The sequence below is a fragment of the Ovis canadensis genome, chromosome 7, assembly GCF_042477335.2.
Source record: "Ovis canadensis isolate MfBH-ARS-UI-01 breed Bighorn chromosome 7, ARS-UI_OviCan_v2, whole genome shotgun sequence".
Lineage (NCBI taxonomy): Eukaryota > Metazoa > Chordata > Mammalia > Artiodactyla > Bovidae > Ovis > Ovis canadensis.
Genome location: NC_091251.1, coordinates 45668481 through 45686903, shown reverse-complemented (window position 1 = coordinate 45686903; position 18423 = coordinate 45668481). Strand labels below are relative to the sequence as shown.

Genomic DNA, 18423 nt, shown 5'->3' with positions numbered 1-18423 from the left:
TTTAGTGACATTAGTAAAATATAAACTTGTATCCTTTTGAGTCCCACATCTTGTGGGGGTGGTCATTTCTCATTGCTTGTTTTTAGTATGACAGGCTAATTTGTTTTGTTCTTTTATTCCACAAATCCAGCAAAAATGTCATCTAAGCAGTTCAGTCTTCCTAAATTGTATAGGAACTGTGAACGTCACTGTTACTGTGATTTCTTTTTATGTATGCTCTATTGTTTACGGATACAGTTTACCCATACCTCATGACATAAGGCCAGAAAACAAATACACGTGGATACAGTAAGTATAAATATAAATTTCCATATGATTTATTGTTGTTCCTTGTACATAAGAAACAGTAATATACAACTTACACTGCTTTAGAATGTAAAATGGATAAAAATGTGTACAAAAAAGCACATTCCTAGGAAAGTATTGGCAAATAGTAAAAACAGGGAGGAGGGTAACAAGCAGAAAACAAATCAACAAAACAAAAAACGAACAATTGTTCAATTCAGTGTGCAAACATTTTATAAAAATAGAAATACTAACTCTACAGGCAGTATTTCCTGATAAATTATTTAAATAGCATATCTACACAATCTGAGATATCTATTCCAAAGGCAATGAGAAAATAATTTATAAAAATAAAGCAACGGTATACAAGATGATAGAAAAAAACAACTTTCAGAAAACGTATTTAACATTTCAATGCTATTTCCTTACTGGGAATACTTTTCTGCAAAGAATTTTTATACTATGTACAACATTGATTTTTTTTTTTAGGTACTACAGTAGCTTTAAGTTTGTTAGACACTTAAACTCTTTCTGTTTGATCCCAAAATTCTTTACTCAGTCACACAACAAATGAGGTAATATTTGTATACAAGTTTCACCTTTGTCATTTTTTTCTTTTGGAAAAAGGCAAAAATAATAAATGTAGATGCTTTTCATCTCCCTGGAAATAGGCACAAGGGATGGGATAAGACAGTATTAATGGCCTCTTGGGTTTCTTTGCAAACTAAAAACACTTGCAAATGGACAACCAAGTAATTCCACTTGGGAAAAAAAAAGGAAAAAGGAATTCCAAATCATTCAGTCTAAGCACAAAGTGAAGAGCAGCTTGCTATGCTGGTTTCCTTGTGCCATTCCTGTGAAAGATTTGCTGATCAATCTCAACTACCTGCTCTCAGACACTTTCCATATGAAACCTAGATTCCAGGTAGAACAGAGTTAATAAATAATCTGTATTTACAATCTTACAGTCATAATGACTTGTAGCAAAGATGATATGGATAGTCCTTACGCTTCTTCCTGTTCCATGAATAGTCTTTCAGACAGATCCCCCAGAATAAGTAAAAAATAAATAGTTTACATTGTAAAGTGTTTGTTTAAAACACCAAAAACTACAGTCCAAAAGAGACAACTGGAAAACTCCATGATATTCAGGAAAAAAGAAGAAAAGGAATGTCTTAGTTGATAATTTTGTGCCTTTCTAACCATAAAAATACAAGCACGGGCTGCCGTCCCTTGGGAGACAGCCTGGTGCTCACTGAGATGGTGGGTTTTCTTATTTTCCTGCTACATCTGCAGAAGCTACATCTGGAATACAACTGACAATTTCAATAGAACCAAGCTGCGGCAGCCAGCACTGGCTTGTGATGGTTTAACTCCGACTCCCTATTCTGGTCACTACAGGTGATGTGTTAAGGGGTGGAAATCTGGGAGGAAGTCCAGAAGCCAGTCTTTTCCTTCCTTCCCTGCTCCTATTTAAGTGCCTATTTATGTGGGTTAATCAGCTAACACTGGTCAGCATCATTAAATCCAGCAATAGTCTTTCAATCCCCTGAAAATGATTTAGTACCAAAAATGTAACAGTTCCTCCATATTTTCTTCATACAATCGTCTCTTGGGTATGCGTCCTCCCCTTTGGGCTTTGGCCCCCCGCCCCCGCCCCATTCCAGAGGGAGTAGGTCAGGGCTGGTTTTGTTTGTTAATTCTAGTGAGTCCTCCCTTCTCTCACATGCCTGAAAACACTTTGGAGTCCACTGCTCAGAGCTGGCCTCTCAGTCGCATTCTGCTCTGACAAAAGCAGAGTGGGACAGGCACCTTCCAACCAAAGCATGTGGATGCTTTTGCTTTTGCAAAAGCCAACCAAAGTCATTGTTTGTCTCCTTGGAAGATTCTTCTCAGTCAGAGGCTGAATGCAGGGTCTGATTTGGAAAATTGCATTTTCTTGAGGCAAGTCACATGTTCTAGGAGTCCACACTCATGCAAGCAGAGAGCAAAGGCAGGCAGCGAGGAGCGATCCTGGGGGTTTTCTCAAGCCCATGGTTCCAGAAGGTGCAATACCAGCATTGGTTATGATCAGTCTTTTGATCAACAGTTTGATGATTAGGAATCTGTGAAATAAATATATAAACACATAAATACATAAACTAATTCACTGAGGCACTGTCATCTTAATATCCACTAATACATTAACAATCTTGGCACAGCTCTCCTTTTATAATGGCAAAAGTATATTTTAAGATTGGTAGTTTATAAAATTACACATTAATGTGTTTGAACACTGTTGCTAGGTGTTTGATATAGCATAACCTTCCAGAACTTATGCTCTGCTTTCTAAGGCTTTCATTATTTCATTTTTATCATTGTGTCTTCAACAGCAAGATAGAAATAACCCTGTGTCTTACATAGCCTTTAAATCAGCCTCTTGCATGACTGACATTCTTGGTACTGGTCGGAACTAGGGATTTCACCTATATATTCACTGTCATTTTGCTCCTACCTCTGCATTCATATTTCAGGTCGGAGAAGAACACCATTTCTTGAGAGAAGACGAACAAGCCTAGCCTACCACCAGCATAGGTTTTGTCATAGATGGGTCCTGAGTCAGCCATGATTTTCTTCCCTTCATACATCACCACTCTGTGGGAAAGAAGGACATCACATTAGTGCCACCCTTACTTTTGGTCCTCTCCTCCCTGCCTGTCAGTATGACTTAAGGGATATTTAATCAGGGCAATCTTACCTGATGAAACCTGTCTTTGGCCTGTGGCTCAGACGCCATCTGTAGGCAGTGAAATCTTTCCAGCCAATGTGACGAGGGTCATGCCACAGTGTGCGCACCTGGAGGAAAAGCAAAAGCAAAGGTTGAAACAGCTTAATTATGAGACTTATGTTAGATTCCATGAAATGGAATGGTACTTGAAAAGGTACTGAGTTGACCTAAATTAGAGGGCTGCATTGTAGGATTTTTTTCCCAAGGGCTTTATTGGTTATGTAACCTTGAATGTGCATATCAGCAAAGAGAAGGGACATTGACATTTTTGTTTGTTTGAAGAGGCTAAAACAAACAGCTTTAGCCTTTTGATCTCAAGTGAGCTACCCTCTCAGACGCTAGGATGGTTTTTACAATGCAGAGCTTAATGCTACAGTTGGTGATGCCGGGAACTTGATGTCTAAGACTCCCTGGTGGGAGGCTGGGCCAAACACAGCATCCCTTCCCCTCCTGCAGGATGTTGTTCTCACCTGGCCAGGGGTGTTTCCTGTGTGCCACAGGGCATTCCGCAGGTGCTCGCCAGGCCCCGTGGTGGAGTTCACAACTTTCACAGAAAGTCCAGAGTATCCCTGAGCCCTCGTGGGGTTGGTGTCCCAATAGGATTGAGTGACTTGCTTCCACATCACAACATAGAAGCGGCTGCTGGACTGGTAGCCAAACACAAAGCCGGCATAGTCGTCATCCCTCTCGGTGTTGATGAAGAAGGTCCCGCTGAAGTCCACAGCATTAAATTCGTCATAACCTGGAAAAGAAGGCCATGCCCAGGTTAAAACCTGCAGCCTTCCGGAGGTTCTCTGTCACATTCCCAGCCTTTTTTAGCACTCACGGGGACACGTGCAACTGCCTGCTTTTACACTGGCTTCTTTCCCCTGTACACACTGGCCTTTCATTTGAAGAACTCTCTACTCACCTACAGCAAGTCCGGGGTCACAGTTGACAGTCTGGACGAGTTCTTTACCCTGATGGCGTACAACCCAGTTAGGGTCATTCTGGGATGTCCCTTTGGGATCTAGAGGAATCATCTGGAATCGGCGGAAATCAGTCTCACTGATATCAACATTTTCGGGACAGATGTCATCAATGTCTGGCACCTTGTCCTGGTCAAAATCATCTTTGCAAGCATCACCTCGACCATCACCTAAAGGCAAAAAGGCAAGAGTTCAGTGAAATTCCAAAATACCATTACTGGTGCCAAAAATTCACTGTCTTGTCAAAGTTAACATTTAGTCTTTTCATCCTCAAATGTATTCAGCTTTTTTTTTTTTTTTAAATTTCCGCAATCCAGACAGCCATGGTTTCAGTCACTCGCTTTAAAAGTGGCTCCAGTGACTCACCATCAGAGTCCTTCTGGTCAGGATTGGGCACCAGCCTGCAGTTGTCCCGGTCATCAGGAATGCCATCGTTGTCATCATCGTGGTCGCAGGCGTCGCCTTTGCCATCCTTGTCGTGGTCGGCCTGGTTGGCATTGGGCACGTAGGGACAGTTGTCCAGGTTGTTCTGGTGGCCGTCTTCATCAATATCCTGATTATTGTCACAGGTGTCTCCAATGCGGTCCGAGTCAGAGTCGAGCTGAAAGAGGCAGAGGGTAAGCTGGAATGTGAATTACTGATGCTAAAGAAAGCTTACGGAGATGCTCCAGTGTCTGGTCAGATTTGTTAATATAGATGCGAAGCCTCACTGGTCTTAAGTGTTTTATTCTTGATCCTTGTTTGTATTAGACAGTTTTTAAAGGGATATTTGAAAGTTCTTTTAAAATAGAAAACATTCTAGATAAAATTAAATAGAAAGCATCATTTCATCACTAAGGATAGAATGCCATATTAACTACTTATATCTTAATGATGAATTGAATGCTCTGGGTACAATATATGTTCTATTCAAATTTTCAATTAGGAAATTGTTGACACGTCAACTTCTACTCCAGGTCATTAAATCATGGCAACATGTCACTGCTTTTCATACCTCCTGGGTAACCGTATGTTGGGATAAATCATTTTCTTCTCTTTTAGGTATTTGGTTTTACCCATCTAGTCCATAAGGATTGTCCAGTGTTGGCTCAGGTAAACTCAAAATTCTAATTTTTTTCAAAACCATATTTCTCAGAGTACCTTTTTTAAAGTATTCAGTACAGAATTCTTACAGAATGCTTACAGATTATTTACATACAAATTGCAATTTTGCTTGCCAGTATTTATGCTCTTTGCTGTTAAGATTTTTACATGATTCATTAATTGTTATAAACTTTATTATTATCTGAAGAACCAACACCTTATCCAGGGAGGTTAAATGGCACTGAGGTTTAATTTATAGTAAGACTAAAATTCAAAACAGATGACCCTCAATGCCATTTGATCAAGAATGCTATCCCAAATCATTCATGCTTTCCCCTATTTCCCCAAAGCTAATCATCCTGGTGCTTTTTGTTTTAGAGAAAGTCATAAGAGCAAATATTAGGAGAGTTTCTGGATGTCTCCAGAAATTAGCTGGATTTATCATTTCTTGAATCTTTTAAAAATATTTGCATTTATAAAAAGGTGGTTTCTAAATTTCCAGAATAACTGCTTTTAGGGAAAAGAAAAGCCTTAAGTTTCACATCGAGAAAATGATGATGAGTGATTACACTAGAAAATAAACACCTCCAGACATGGAACTTGTTCTGGCTATGTCTGTTTGCAGCACTCCCTAGCACCGGTACAGAATTATGTTTGCAATGCCAAAACACTTGAAGAATGACAAAGAAACAGGGATTTCTCCAGTGTGGGGAAATATTTTTAGTTTGGTTTTCCTGCGGTCAGATTATATCATGAGCCATGAAAATGGCTGTGTATCTTGCTTAGGGATATTTTCTTCCATCTCTTAGTTTCAAACATGATTAATATTCCTGTACAGTTGTCAGTCACAGATTTCTGCTTTGTATAATTTATCTTAACAATGGTAGATTCCACTGAGCAAATCATGTGGGCTTCTTATAGAGGATAAGATTGAAGTTACAAGACTCATGCTAAAGACCTGAGGAACTCTTCAAAGAGCTTAGGTCAGGCAAACTGTTCACATGAAAATGCTGTAATTGGCTATGAGATCACTGATAGCCATGGTAATGAAAGTGTTTGAACTTAAACTCTTCTGTTTTTTAAAGAGGCTTAGCAAGGGATATGCTAACAGTTTCCTGAAAGATTCTGAAAGGAATCTACCTACCTGGTCTGGATTGTGTTCCAGGGGGCAGTTGTCACACTGGTCACCAACCCCGTCCATGTCAGTGTCTTTCTGGTCCACATTGTAGACATACTGGCAGTTGTCCCGTTCATTGAGGATACCTGCAGAGAACACGGGACAGATAAGAGCTGGAATCTTCAGCCTCAGCTGTTTCAACCAGACTGCACACTAACAGCCAGCGCTGTCCAAGGCTGAGAGCTGAATGCCGTCATAGCTGCCCACGGGCTGGCTGGATCAGGGAGCACCTTACCGTCCCCATCAATGTCAGCTGCGCAGGCGTCTCCTTCCCCATTGTTATCTGTGTCAGCCTGGTCTGGGTTGTGGTTGTAGGGGCAGTTGTCACAGCGGTCTCCCACGTCATCTCTGTCATAGTCATACTGGGCTGGGTTGTAATGGAATGGACAGTTGTCCTGCCAAGAGAAGAAGCGGAGCATTGTACAACTTGGTCGACGAAACTAGCCTCAGATCACATGCATAATATATATAAAACTGAAAATCTGCAGCCATCATTTTCTACTTGGTGGATATACTAAGTCCCCTGTAAAATGACCACTGCAAAAGTTAAAAGCCAGGACATAATGAATGAAAAATGAATTTCTGTTGGTTATGAGTCAGTGAGATGTAAATAGAAACTCAATATCTCCACTCTCAGTGCAAGCAGAGATAACCTTACTGTGACCTAGAGAAGACATTTGAAACCAATATGGGGAGCAAAGTGTCATTTGTTCACACATTGTAACTTTTTGCTCCAACTAGGGGAAAGGCAGGCTGTGACGAAAAACAAAACCCTCATTTAAAAATTCTCTTGGCAACATCTATGTCTGAAAACTACAGGATCACAATGAATAATTTCTGATGACTAGATATCAGTAATTTTGTTGAATCTTAAGGGTTACAGGCTGTTGCTGAACACAAAAGCTGAGAGAGGAATGGAAAACAATTTTACCCTGTCATCTGGAATCTTATCATTGTCATCGTCATCATCACAGGCATCGCCGATTCCATCCTTGTCATAGTCTTCCTGCCCTGAGTTGGGAAGGTTGGGGCAATTATCCTGGAAAGAGAAGACACGTTACAGCTGTAGTTTGCAAGCCTTTTGCTCAGCTCATGCACTAGAGACTGCATTGAAAAAACACTGCAGACAGAACTGAATGCTACTCTGTGACAGCAGGTACTTTCAATGGGAAGACAAAAAAGTTTGCTTGGAGGATATATACACACATACATACATACACACACACACACACACACACACACATAAATACTTTGTATAAATGCTCTAAACTTTATATATACTGGGAACACGGGTCATGCTCTGCTGGCATCTGGTAGAGAAGTGAACTTTTTTTGGATAACATAATCGACTGTGGGACACAACTGCCCAAAGGGCCTGCCCCATTCATGTTCTTGGCATCAAGTGATTTAATAAGAATTAGTGTTCCTCTGCCTTCGGATGATTTGATCTTTCAGTTCCATTCCCCAAGTTTAAGCAATTCCTCAGCTCATCCCCTTGATAAGCATTTCTGGAGGCAGGTGAGGGCGGGGCTACCTTTCTGCAGTGGTAAGTTGCATTGGCCACGCACAGCAGGTCCTCGTTGGGCCAGCCGTCCAGGTCTGTGTCCTCCCCGCAGATGATGCCGTTGCCGGCGTAGCCAGGCTTGCACTCGCAGCGGTACATGGGGTCACTGTAGTGGCCCAGGTAGTTGCACTTGGCGTTCTTGTTGCAGTCATGTGTCCCGTCCGTGCAGGGGTTTCGGGGCTTGCATACCTGCGGGTACAACATTCTGACGTTAAGGCAGAGCCTTGGAGGGTCCCCAGCTCCCCATTGCCTCTGGACAGAGATCCATGGGAAGAGTATGAGTACCCCCCATCCTGCCCTGGGAATGTTGATGCCAGGTTATAGGCTGACATGGCTTTATGTTTGTTTTCCTTGAACTTGCACATCACCCTGGCACTTACAAGTCCATCCACTCACAACTCACTCCAGAGCAGCATGGTTAAATGTGATGGACCAATTTTCTCTGCTGGATGAACAATTCATTTTCTAGTCCTGTTTCTAAAAGCTAGATTGACACTCACCCCCTCCCCCGTTTTCCTTGAAGGGTGTGAGAGGACATTCCCCGCTTTGATGGCTAGCTCAGTCAAGGACACCCCCCCTCACTCCCATCTACTAGTCCCCTCTGCTCTACCTGTTTGTTGGCGGTGGCATGTTCCACGCCCCGGCCGAAGGGCTGCGAGCCAGTGAAGCGTGGTGGGCAGGGCAGGCAGTTGTAGCCGGGGTCTGTGTTCTCACACCTGTGCTCTCCATTGTGGTTGAAGCAGGCATCAGGAACTTCTTTGCACTGTGGAAGAAACAGGTTTGTTCATGTTTAGAGAACACTGCCACAAGAAATGACCAAGGCAGATGAGATGCTTTCCTAGGTCTGGTAGCTCCCAGCTCCTCACCTCATCAACATCTTCGCACTTGACGCCATCTCCGCTATAGCCTGGAGGACAAGCACCACACTTCCAGCTGCCATCAGGGTAGCTGGTACACTGGACACCAGCAAAGCAGGGATTGGACAGGCAGCCATCTGAAATAGGAGTGACAGGCAAACGTGGGTCTCAGCTGCTGTTACTGCCATTCTGGTCACTTAAATGGGGGTGTAATATTGTAAGGTCTGTGTAACTACTAACTTTTGAGATTATGCTGTCCATCTGGCATTTTAATCAAACCACTCAGGACCATCGAAACTGAACCCCCATGAAAGCTGAGTGTGCCATTAGGTGGTTTTGTCCTGGGCTGCCTGGGCTGTGTGGCTTACCAATGGGACAGTCCTGCTTGTTGCAGATCTGGGTTTCTGTTACATCACCAACGCAGTCCTTGCCTCCAAACTGGGGCGTGGGGTTGTTGCAGAGCCGGCTACGTTTCTGTGCCCCTCCTCCGCAGGTGACAGAACAGATGTCCCATGGTGACCAGGGGCCCCAGCCTCCATTGACTGTAAGAAAATTAACCACAGGCCAAAGCTAAGACCAATTTCCAAACACTTTACCTTCACAGGAGACTCTCCTGAGTCCTGAGACTTCTCCTTCAAGAAACCTCCATGACCCTGACACATGGTAAGGATGTCTGGGAAGAGGGTGAGTCTGAAATGGTTCTATTTGTCGTTAGAAGAAGCTGCTGTGCCCTGCAGGGCTGTGCTTCTGTTTGTTTCTCTAGGAAGCAATCTTCCCCCATCCATGACCCACGGATGCCAGGCAGCTAGCGGGGTGGAGCTGCCAGCATCATGCCAGGTGATGCATGCACTTACTGGGGCAGGCGTCTTTCTGGCAGGCTTTGGTCTCTCGGGCTTTGCCCTCACATGGCTTCCCATTCATCTGGGGGCTGGGGGAGTTGCAGAGCCGGATCCTTGTGATCACACCATCTCCACATGTTACGGAACAAGATGACCACGGGGACCAGTGGCTCCAGCCTCCATCCTGTTTAACTAAAGGACAAACCTGATGGTTATATGGTGCTTCCCACAAGCCAAGCTCTACATTAACACTTTAAATGCATCCTCTAAACCACATCTTCAAACTCGCCAAACTAAACATCTTTACACTATTTTTACCCCCAATTTACAGATAAGAGCCTCAGAGAGGATAGCTGTGCTCAAGGGTGCACAGATAAGGCAGAGAACTGGGATTAGATCAGAGTCTAGAACCTGTGCCCTCAACCTCTGTGCTCTGAAGTTGCTATTGGTGACAACAAGGACAAGTCAGGTCTCCACATCCCCAAGTGGCCCAACACTTACATCTCTTGTCACACTCCTGGATGTGGCAGGTCCGCGTCTGCACAGAGGAGCCCTCGCATCTGTTGTTGAGGCTGTCGCAGGAGCGGCCACGCTGCTGGATTCCATTGCCACAGGTCACAGAGCAAGAGGTCCACTCAGACCATGGGGACCAGCCATCGTCTGCAGAGTCGCTGGCTGCTGAGCAAATGGGTGCATTTAGTGTGTTATCATGAAAACAAGCTATTCTTTGGGCTGCTCTGCTCTGGACTTTCTTCCCATGCCAGAGAGTGAAAAGCAATATATTTGTTAGGCCAATGGCCAAGCGGTCATTCTGTGCACAGCTTTGGGGTAATTGCATGCTTTGCCTGGGTCGGTATAGCTGAACCTTTCCCCCACATATGTTTCTAGTCATCCTCGCCCCCTTCTTCCAAGTCTGCATTTTAAATGAGTTTCCCTTTTTTGACTTAAGATGTCTTGGTAGGCATTTCCAGCCCCAGGCTTCCAAGAATACTTGGGTTTTAGGCAACTTATAGGAATCACTTCTGACTTTCAGGAGAGTCAGAGACCCACATGTTTGGCAGATGAATCTGAAGGCAGCGGAGCCGCTGTTGGCTCTGGCCCTGGATCAGTCATGAGGTCAGTCAGCGGGTTGCTCCTCTCACCCTAGCATTTGGGGCCTTTTCTGCACATATTTTCATAAGAGGGAAGTGTGTTTGTTTACCATCTGCCCAGGCGCCATGACTACAATCACGTCCTGTATCTGACAGGAGATAGAGAACTTTGTTTTCTCTTGCCATCAGTTCGAAGTTTTCCTAGTAATCCCTGACTCAAAATTCAGCACTCTGCTAGTCCCTAGCTAGCCTTGTTCCCTTTAACCCACATCTGAAGTGAATGCTGAACAGAAAGCAATGTACAAATGATTATGACAGTTCCAATGTCACTGACATCTCTGAAGGGAACTGGCTCTTCTGAGCTGTGATCCGTGTGTGTAGGAAACAGGGAGTGTGGGGGGCGTGGATGTGAAGGGGGAGTGCTACTTTCCTGTTTTATGCATCTTAGTTGTGATAAATCATCTTTATGACTTGTACTTACTACAGTGTCTCAGCAAAGTGATTAATTATACTGGCAGCAAAACCCAGGGACTGGGTACCATGAAACAATACAATTTCTTACAGAGCCCTGAGACTCAAAGTACTATTTTTTCTTAGGTCTCCTACGCCTGTAGATAAAATGGGTAGAACTTTCAGGCCCAGTTAAGTCCATCAATTTCTCCAGTGAGCAGATTTTTACTGACTCTAGGCCACAAGGTCAGATTCTAAATCCAGTTAACTTGAAGCTACTGCTGCTACCAATTCATCTCATCTTTTCTCAAAGCACAGAATCATACTCAATAAACTATACTAAGGTTATTGTCTACACCACAATTAGGGGGGTAATTAAGTTTAGTCATAATGGCATTTTTTTGGTTGTATACAGCAGACAAGCCATTAGCTAACCAGATGCTGTAGCAAGAAACTGAATGAAAACATGTGACAGAGATGGGACTGGTATTCCAGCATTATGTACAATCAATCCAGTCACTGAAGCATGGCCAACAATCTTAGGAACTTACGCCAGCACCGTGGGCAGCATTCTCCATCGGGAACTGTGGCGTTGGAGCAGGGCATGATGGGACAGGACACTTTTTTGCAGATGGTAACTGAGTTCTGCAGGGCAACAGTGAAGGAGAAATGGGTACTAAGCATATTGCAAGCAGAAGCTTACATACTGAACCATTTCAATTACAAGCTGAAATGTCGTCTGGGCTATAAATGCTCTAGTGGAATGATTTTAATAGAAGCTCTGCCTGTCTTTTGGCAGCCACCAGTACTGTAGAGACAGTTCAAGGGCTGCTTACTTGTCACTCCATCCCTCTAGAATTCGTCTCAATTGCCACTTAGTCACTTCTTCATGCACAGAACAACATGAATTTATGCAGTTGGAACCACCTAATATCATGAGTCAGATCTGTTACTCTGTGTCTAAAATCAAACTCCTGAAACTCAGCCAGGACTTTAAAAATTTTAAATTACATCTTTATGGGGAAAAGAAGATCAATGAGCATCTTACTTTCTCATATATAAATATGGCTTTATATAATATTGGACAAAAATGGGAGTTTAGTAAAGGTGGCTCCCAAATCCGGCAATCCATGATTTGTATTTAAGCTTGACTTTGCTCAATGAGCCAGCAACACCCCCCAAACCCCTCTGCCCCTGGCGTTGGGTAGGGGGTGAGCCAGAAGGACACATACACTGCAGGCAGTACCATCTGAGGTAAGTGGATAGTTCTAATGATGTTGGGCTAAGTGATTTGAATAGCAATCAGTACTGTATTAAAGAATCTCCATGTCATAGCCAAATATGAATCAGGTTGTGGGGGGGGGGGGTTCCAACTTGATTTTACTTACCTGATATTCAACACTTAGCTCTTGAACTAAAGCAGGTAAGTTACCGAGATATTTAAATAGATATACTCTTTTAGATATTATTCTTAGCCTGGGGTATAATTAAGACTTTGAAAAACTCTGAGCATTTAAATGATTTTATAGATGTCATAACTGCATCTTAAGAAAAAGACACCACTTGGGTATCCAGCCATGGAACATGAAAAGAGCCTCCGCAGCCATCTGGCTCTTTCTTCAGAGAGTGTGCCATCCATTTGTGTTTCAGTCCGTCGAGAGCCTTACCTGGCAGCGACACTCAGTGCAGCTGTCCACCGTCCACTCGTCACCAGTCCTGTACTGGACTCCGTTGTGGTAGCAGAGTGGGGGCCTCCTCAGCTCATTGGCCAGCTCTTTGTTCTCTTCGGTCTAAAAGGGGGAGAAAGGTTATTAGCATCGAGCCTCACTTTCAGTCCCTCAGCATCATCACCATCACATGCAGGGGCTCCTGCTAACAGGCGGTGGGTGGAGACTACTGACCACTTTGCGGATACTGTCCTGCAGCGTGGTCACAATGGTGCGTAGACCCCTGAGCTCCAGGACCATGCTGGACAGCTCGTCACATGAGATGCCACAAATGGCTTGCAGGTCCTTTGTCTTGTGGCCGATGTAGTCGGTGCGGATGGCAGGGCTGGACCCATTCACCACGTTGTTGTCAAGGGTGAGAAAGACACTGGTAGCTGCTAAGGAACAAAGGAACACAGTGAGGAAAGTAGGAGAATATCTTCAAGTAGATGCTCCCACCAGCCAGCCTCTAGGCACCCTAACTGTAACAGACATTTCATTTTGGGTGAGGGATGCAAAAGGAGGGGACTGTTGAGTGTGGAAAACTGTTTGAGGTCACCTTTATATAAAGGTAACTATGTTACCTGGGGTAATTTATGCACAATCACCATTGCTGAAGTTTCTCAGCTTATTTTGGGTGGAATGCCCTCACTTTCCCATATGCCCTAAAAACAGAGGGATACTTACAGCTGGAGCAGCCTTTGTTCCTGAGGATGTCTTCTGGTGTGGTTCCAAAGACAAACCTTACATTCTGCAGCACCCCCTGTGAGCAGAGGATACACACTGTTTGTAGAGTGTTGGTAGGGGCCGGGGGGTCAGTGGGAGGGGGGACTGTTTATGCTAGAAGGAGCACACAACAGATGTTCTAAAATTTGAAAAGAACTCCCTTTCAAGATCACCGTGTCAAAATAACACACCAAATAACTGTTGGTGAATTGCCAAATTCACGGGAATTGCAAAATAGCTTCAAAAATCTTAATTGTATCTTCTGCCAAGTCTGCGGTCTTTTACAAAGAATTCAGTTATCGGCCTACTTGGGGATACAGGAAATGGAATCTGATATTGAGACCGGATGATACAATGACACTCTCCAGTGTCAGTTAAATGTGGGAGTTTCAAAGCCACAGACCCAAAGATCTAGAGGTTTAAGCAAGGAAGACACTATAGCAGCAAATAGCCACTATTTTAATCTTTTCTTTGGGATCGGTTACATCCCCATGAGGAAGCAAATAGCCAAGTGGTATTTATCCTGCTCATAAAAAGTATCCACTTCAAGCAATATTATAATTGGTGCAATGCATTTGAAATTATTTTCTTGAGAAGAGCAAAAGAGTATTTAAGGTTTGAACAGGCAGTTACAGGGAAACTATTTCTTGTTTCCTTTAGAGGTTTTCAGTGTCGGATCCCTAGAACACTAGCACCAACCTCATCTTGGAACTGTTTAGAGATGTAAATTATCAGGTCCCATCCCAGACCTACTGAATCCAAAACTCTAGGGGTGGGATGTAGCGGTACACATTTTAGGAAGCTCTCCAGGTGATTGTGATGCTCCCTACTGTGTGAGAACCACTGCTTTAGTGCACAGGCAGTATTTCCTATACTGGAACCCCTGCTGCTCCTGGTCATAAGCTGCCTAGCAGTTGACCCCGTGGATCAGGAATCAAAGCGGCCTCACCTGGAAATTGTCATTGACGCCTCCTTTGGCAATGCGGAGTCTGGCGATGCTGGCCAGGTCCCTGGTGAAGATGCTCTGGATGGGGACATCCAGCTCCGCATTCTCCATCTTCTCACAGTCGATGTACAGCTGGGCCCTGTCCTCCTGCACAAATAGGGTGATGCTCTTCCACTGGCCAGTCGCCAGGAGTGCTTCCTCTACCGACACCACGTGCTGCTTGCCCTGCACGGTCAGGCTCAGGTCCAGGGTGCCCGCTTTGCCATTGGAGACCACGCTGAAGACCTGGCCAGAGTGGTCTTTCCGCTCCACAGCCAGCAGGGTACCTCGGGTCTTCTTCATTTGCCTCAGGGAAGCCAGGAGGAGGAAACCTTTCTCCGCCCGCACAGCATCCACTAGGTCTTGGAACTTCTTGTCAGGCACAGGGGGGATCAGGTTGGCATCCTCGATGCGGAAAGCTGGGCTAGAAGGGTCAGGACCCTTCACCAGTCGGCGCCCAGAGCCCTTGCGGGCAGCTCCGGTGAGTTCAAAGATGTCAAACACACTGTTGTCTCCCCCAGACTCTGTTAGACAAGAGCAGGACACATGGTGAGCGCCCTGGGTTGGGGGAGGGGGTGAGGCAGAGGGCTGGAATGAAAGCTCTTGACAGCCACTGGAAGAGCTAAATAAAGGGCAGTCAGAGGAAACCAGCAGCCTGAGGTTTGGTCAGGGCTCAGGGGAGAAGCAGCTGAGAGAGGAGTACACAGGGAGGGAAGTGCACCTGGGGTAACCCGACCTCCTCCTCTTCCCTCCCCCCACACAAGGTATTATACAGACTCACCTGGAATGCGGTTGGAGCCGCAGGCATGCACGAGGAGCAGGACACCGAGTCCCCAGGCCAGCCCCATGGTGGAGCTATTTGTGCCCAGCAAGGAACCTGCAGCAAGGAGCACAGAGCCCAGGGTCAGAGGCTGCCCAGCAGGGAGTGTGGGCAAAACCTGGCTGGCCTTGGGGCTGGGGCCCCTGGGGATCCCCTTTTGGGCCCACATTTGCTGGAAGGAGGGGCAACCGTATTTACTTTGGAGAGAGCATCAGGAAGAAAGTAAGAGTTGAGGGGAGATTACCGCTTTAAAGAGGTGGTGGGGGCAAGATCAACCACTGGAGAGGGGTTTTTCCTTGAGAAGTTAAGGGTAAACACTAGACCAGGAGATGCAGTTTAGGGGCGCAGGGAGGCACAGTCCTTTTCTAGAGCACTGATAGGACTTGGGGAAAAGAAAATTTTGGGGTGTTCTGGTGGGTTAGTCTGTGAACCCCAAGGCTGGAGAGGATGGCTCTGGCGCCCTTCCACAAGAGTCCCCAGAGGCTGGGAGCGACAGTACGGGGAAGGCAGAAAGTTATTAGATCCGGGGTTCCGGAGGCGCTGAAGCCTGGGAGCTCCAGGTGGCTGGCCAGGGCAGCACTCGTCCTCGGCGGCCGCCCGGGAGTCCTACCTGTGCGGACGCGGATGTAGCGGCCGGGGCCAGCAACAAGGGCGCAGCGACGGGATAGAGAACTGGAGAGGCGCGGGGTGGAGGCCGTGGATTCGGAGGCTGCGGCTGGGAGAGCTCGCCAGGGTGGGCTCTCAGCGGCCGGCCCGAGTGCAGTGGCTGGCGGAGCGGAGGAGCCGCGCGCTTTTAAAGGGGCGCTCACATTCCTGGGGTTTCCTCTGACCAATGGGAGGCCGCGGGGCAGGAAGCGGGAGGGGGGCCAGTCTGGGTTCCTCTCTCCGCCCCCCGCTGCCTGGCGCACAACTTTCCAGCTAGAAGGTGGAAGGGGGGCGGCGGGGGTCGGCGCCTAGGAGCACTGGAACTTCTCAGAAAAATAGGTGCCCGCCCACGCGGCCTTGGCGCTCACGGGCTCAGCACTTCGGCTCTGGCGCCGAGCTGCCCAAACCCTGTGCGCGCATCCCGAGCCGACAGGGCCCTAGCCACCCAGCCCAAGACCCTTAGAGAGGCTTTCAGGCAAACTCGTCCCCTTGAATGCCTGCGCGACGGCTGAAGGGTGGACACTTGGGGAGCGAACCCGTTTGTACAGAAAAAAATAAGCCCAACGGGGTAAATGGGACCAAGAGGGAATCAGTAGTTGAAGGAGTTCCCTCTTGGGTACTTGTTGACCCTCGTCCATCCATCCAGGTGGGGTGGGGACCACGGAACCCGCTTAGCGCCGCGCCCCTGCCCTCGCCCCGCGCTTGTCCTCCGCCTGTCCCCCGATGGACGTGAGTGGGTGTCGCACTGGCCAGCAGTGCGGGTACCGGGCTCGGCTTCCCACGTGCGTCGGGGCAGCCTTTCCGCAGGGGCTTGCCGCCCGAGTCCCCGGGAAAGTGCCATCTCCCAATTGCTGCGGCGCTTCCACCGCTGGCCGCTTGGGGGCGATGTGCGAATTCTGATCAAGGGGACGTGAGCGGACAGCTTCTTTCTAGTCAGGAATGTTAAGGAAACTTAGTCTTACCCACTGTTCTAAAGCCAAATTGGAAATTGTGTCTTGAAAAACAGTTTTTTGTGCCCACTCGTGCTGCTTAACGTGACTCCTGGTTGGAGGATTTGCAGCACCATCTGGCTCCAGGGTCTTGAACTATTTACAGAATAGACTCATGGAGTAATAAATTACCTTCTTCCTATCATTTTATTTCCTTCCCCCCTCCTCCCTGAACGTTCTTTTCATTTTTAGGCTCCCGAAACTGAGGTGTGGGTTGCATTTCTGTGGGTGCACCAACTGCCGTGAGTGCTGCCGCTTGCTTAATGCTTCTGTCATTGGAAGTTTGGTGTCCAAGCCACCGTCCCAAGCCAGCATGACTCCAGCTGCCTGGAATTCCATTCATCTCTTCGGCTGGGACGTCAGCAGCCGCACTTCCCCTGCTGTGATCCCAGGCTATCAGGCTGGCCCTGGGACCCAGGGCGCAGGTAGTAGCTTCACCAAATAAGGATCTCAGTCACCGGCCAGGGGAATCCCTAGGGTTCACTTCCCTCCTTAGCATTCACACCTGGCCGGATTCCCAACACCCACAAGTGTGTAAACATTCATCCAACTGGCAATTTCACTTTTCTTGGGTGGGAGTGTTGTGTGACAAGGGTCATGTGGGTGATGGAGTGTTTACTAGTTACTCAGTACACAGCAAACACCTCTAGAAGATGACAAGTATGTTCTTAAGACAGCTGTTTGTTTGTTGCTTAAGTAGTTGCTAAACCTGACAGATTTCACATGCTGGGAGACAGAAATAAAAACCTCTATTGGATGATTAGTCAAATCGGATTCCTGTCGTGAAAGTCATAGGTAATGATTCATCAAACAGATCTGACAATTCCAGAGTCAGCAGCCATACATGCCCCTCCCCTTCCTTCTCCTTCCTAGCACCCTGTTAGCTCTTTGAAAGGTGACTTTTCTTTCTTTTCTTTCTTTTTTTTTTCACTTGCTACTGATAATACCAGGTACTTAGGAACAGTTTCAGAAGATGGCCTAATGGTCCCCTGTTCCTCTGGCCTACTTGTTAATTTTATATAGATGAATGGAGGGTTTAGGGGCCACAAGAGGGGCACAAAAGCAGGATACATTGCCCGCTTTAGATCATCTCCTCCTATAGGCTTAGCTGAAGGGACAGAGCAGAAGCTTACTGGAATGACCCTTCAGGGGGCCACTTCCAGAACTGAAGGAATGCCTACAATGTATCCTGCATTCCTCTGGACTTTTCTTGGAACTTGGCTTCTTCCAACAAAAGAAGACATCTACAACCTGCTATATACCCTGGAAATAGGAAGATGATCTGTACGGTAGTAGGGAAGAGCTTTCATGTCAGAGAAAGCTCACGGAGGCCCTCCAACATAGAGGCCTTGCCCAAGCTGTGGTACTCCAGTTTTTCTGGTAGGAAGGATCACAGGGGAAAGGGTGGCTGGGTCACTGATAGGAGCGCTCCCACATTTCTGCTAGTCAACCTGTGCTGAAAATATTCCTC

General features: G+C 46.3%; 1 protein-coding gene across 4 annotated transcripts; it reads right to left on the bottom strand.

Annotated features, from left to right (window-relative positions):
• Positions 1-295: 295 nt before the first annotated feature.
• THBS1 (thrombospondin 1) lies at positions 296-16101 on the bottom strand. 4 transcript variants are annotated; one of them, XM_069596012.1, is made up of 22 exons: positions 15929-16101; positions 15280-15375; positions 14463-15022; positions 13475-13550; positions 12983-13182; positions 12749-12871; positions 11633-11726; positions 10042-10218; positions 9556-9732; positions 9070-9243; positions 8711-8838; positions 8455-8607; positions 7815-8033; positions 7212-7319; positions 6516-6675; positions 6248-6366; positions 4387-4621; positions 3963-4190; positions 3523-3794; positions 3023-3120; positions 2780-2919; positions 296-2390 (listed from the first exon to the last, which is right to left on the bottom strand). In XM_069596012.1, the coding sequence occupies exons 2-22, from the start codon at positions 15344-15346 to the stop codon at positions 2383-2385; spliced, it is 3516 nt and encodes a 1171-aa protein (XP_069452113.1). In that variant the 5' UTR covers positions 15347-15375; positions 15929-16101; the 3' UTR covers positions 296-2382. The 4 variants fall into 4 exon arrangements, with proteins under 4 accessions (XP_069452113.1, XP_069452111.1, XP_069452112.1 ...); XM_069596010.1 differs by having other exon boundaries at positions 12983-13185; positions 15929-16081; XM_069596011.1 differs by having other exon boundaries at positions 10042-10215; positions 12983-13185; positions 15929-16081.
• Positions 16102-18423: the final 2322 nt, after the last annotated feature.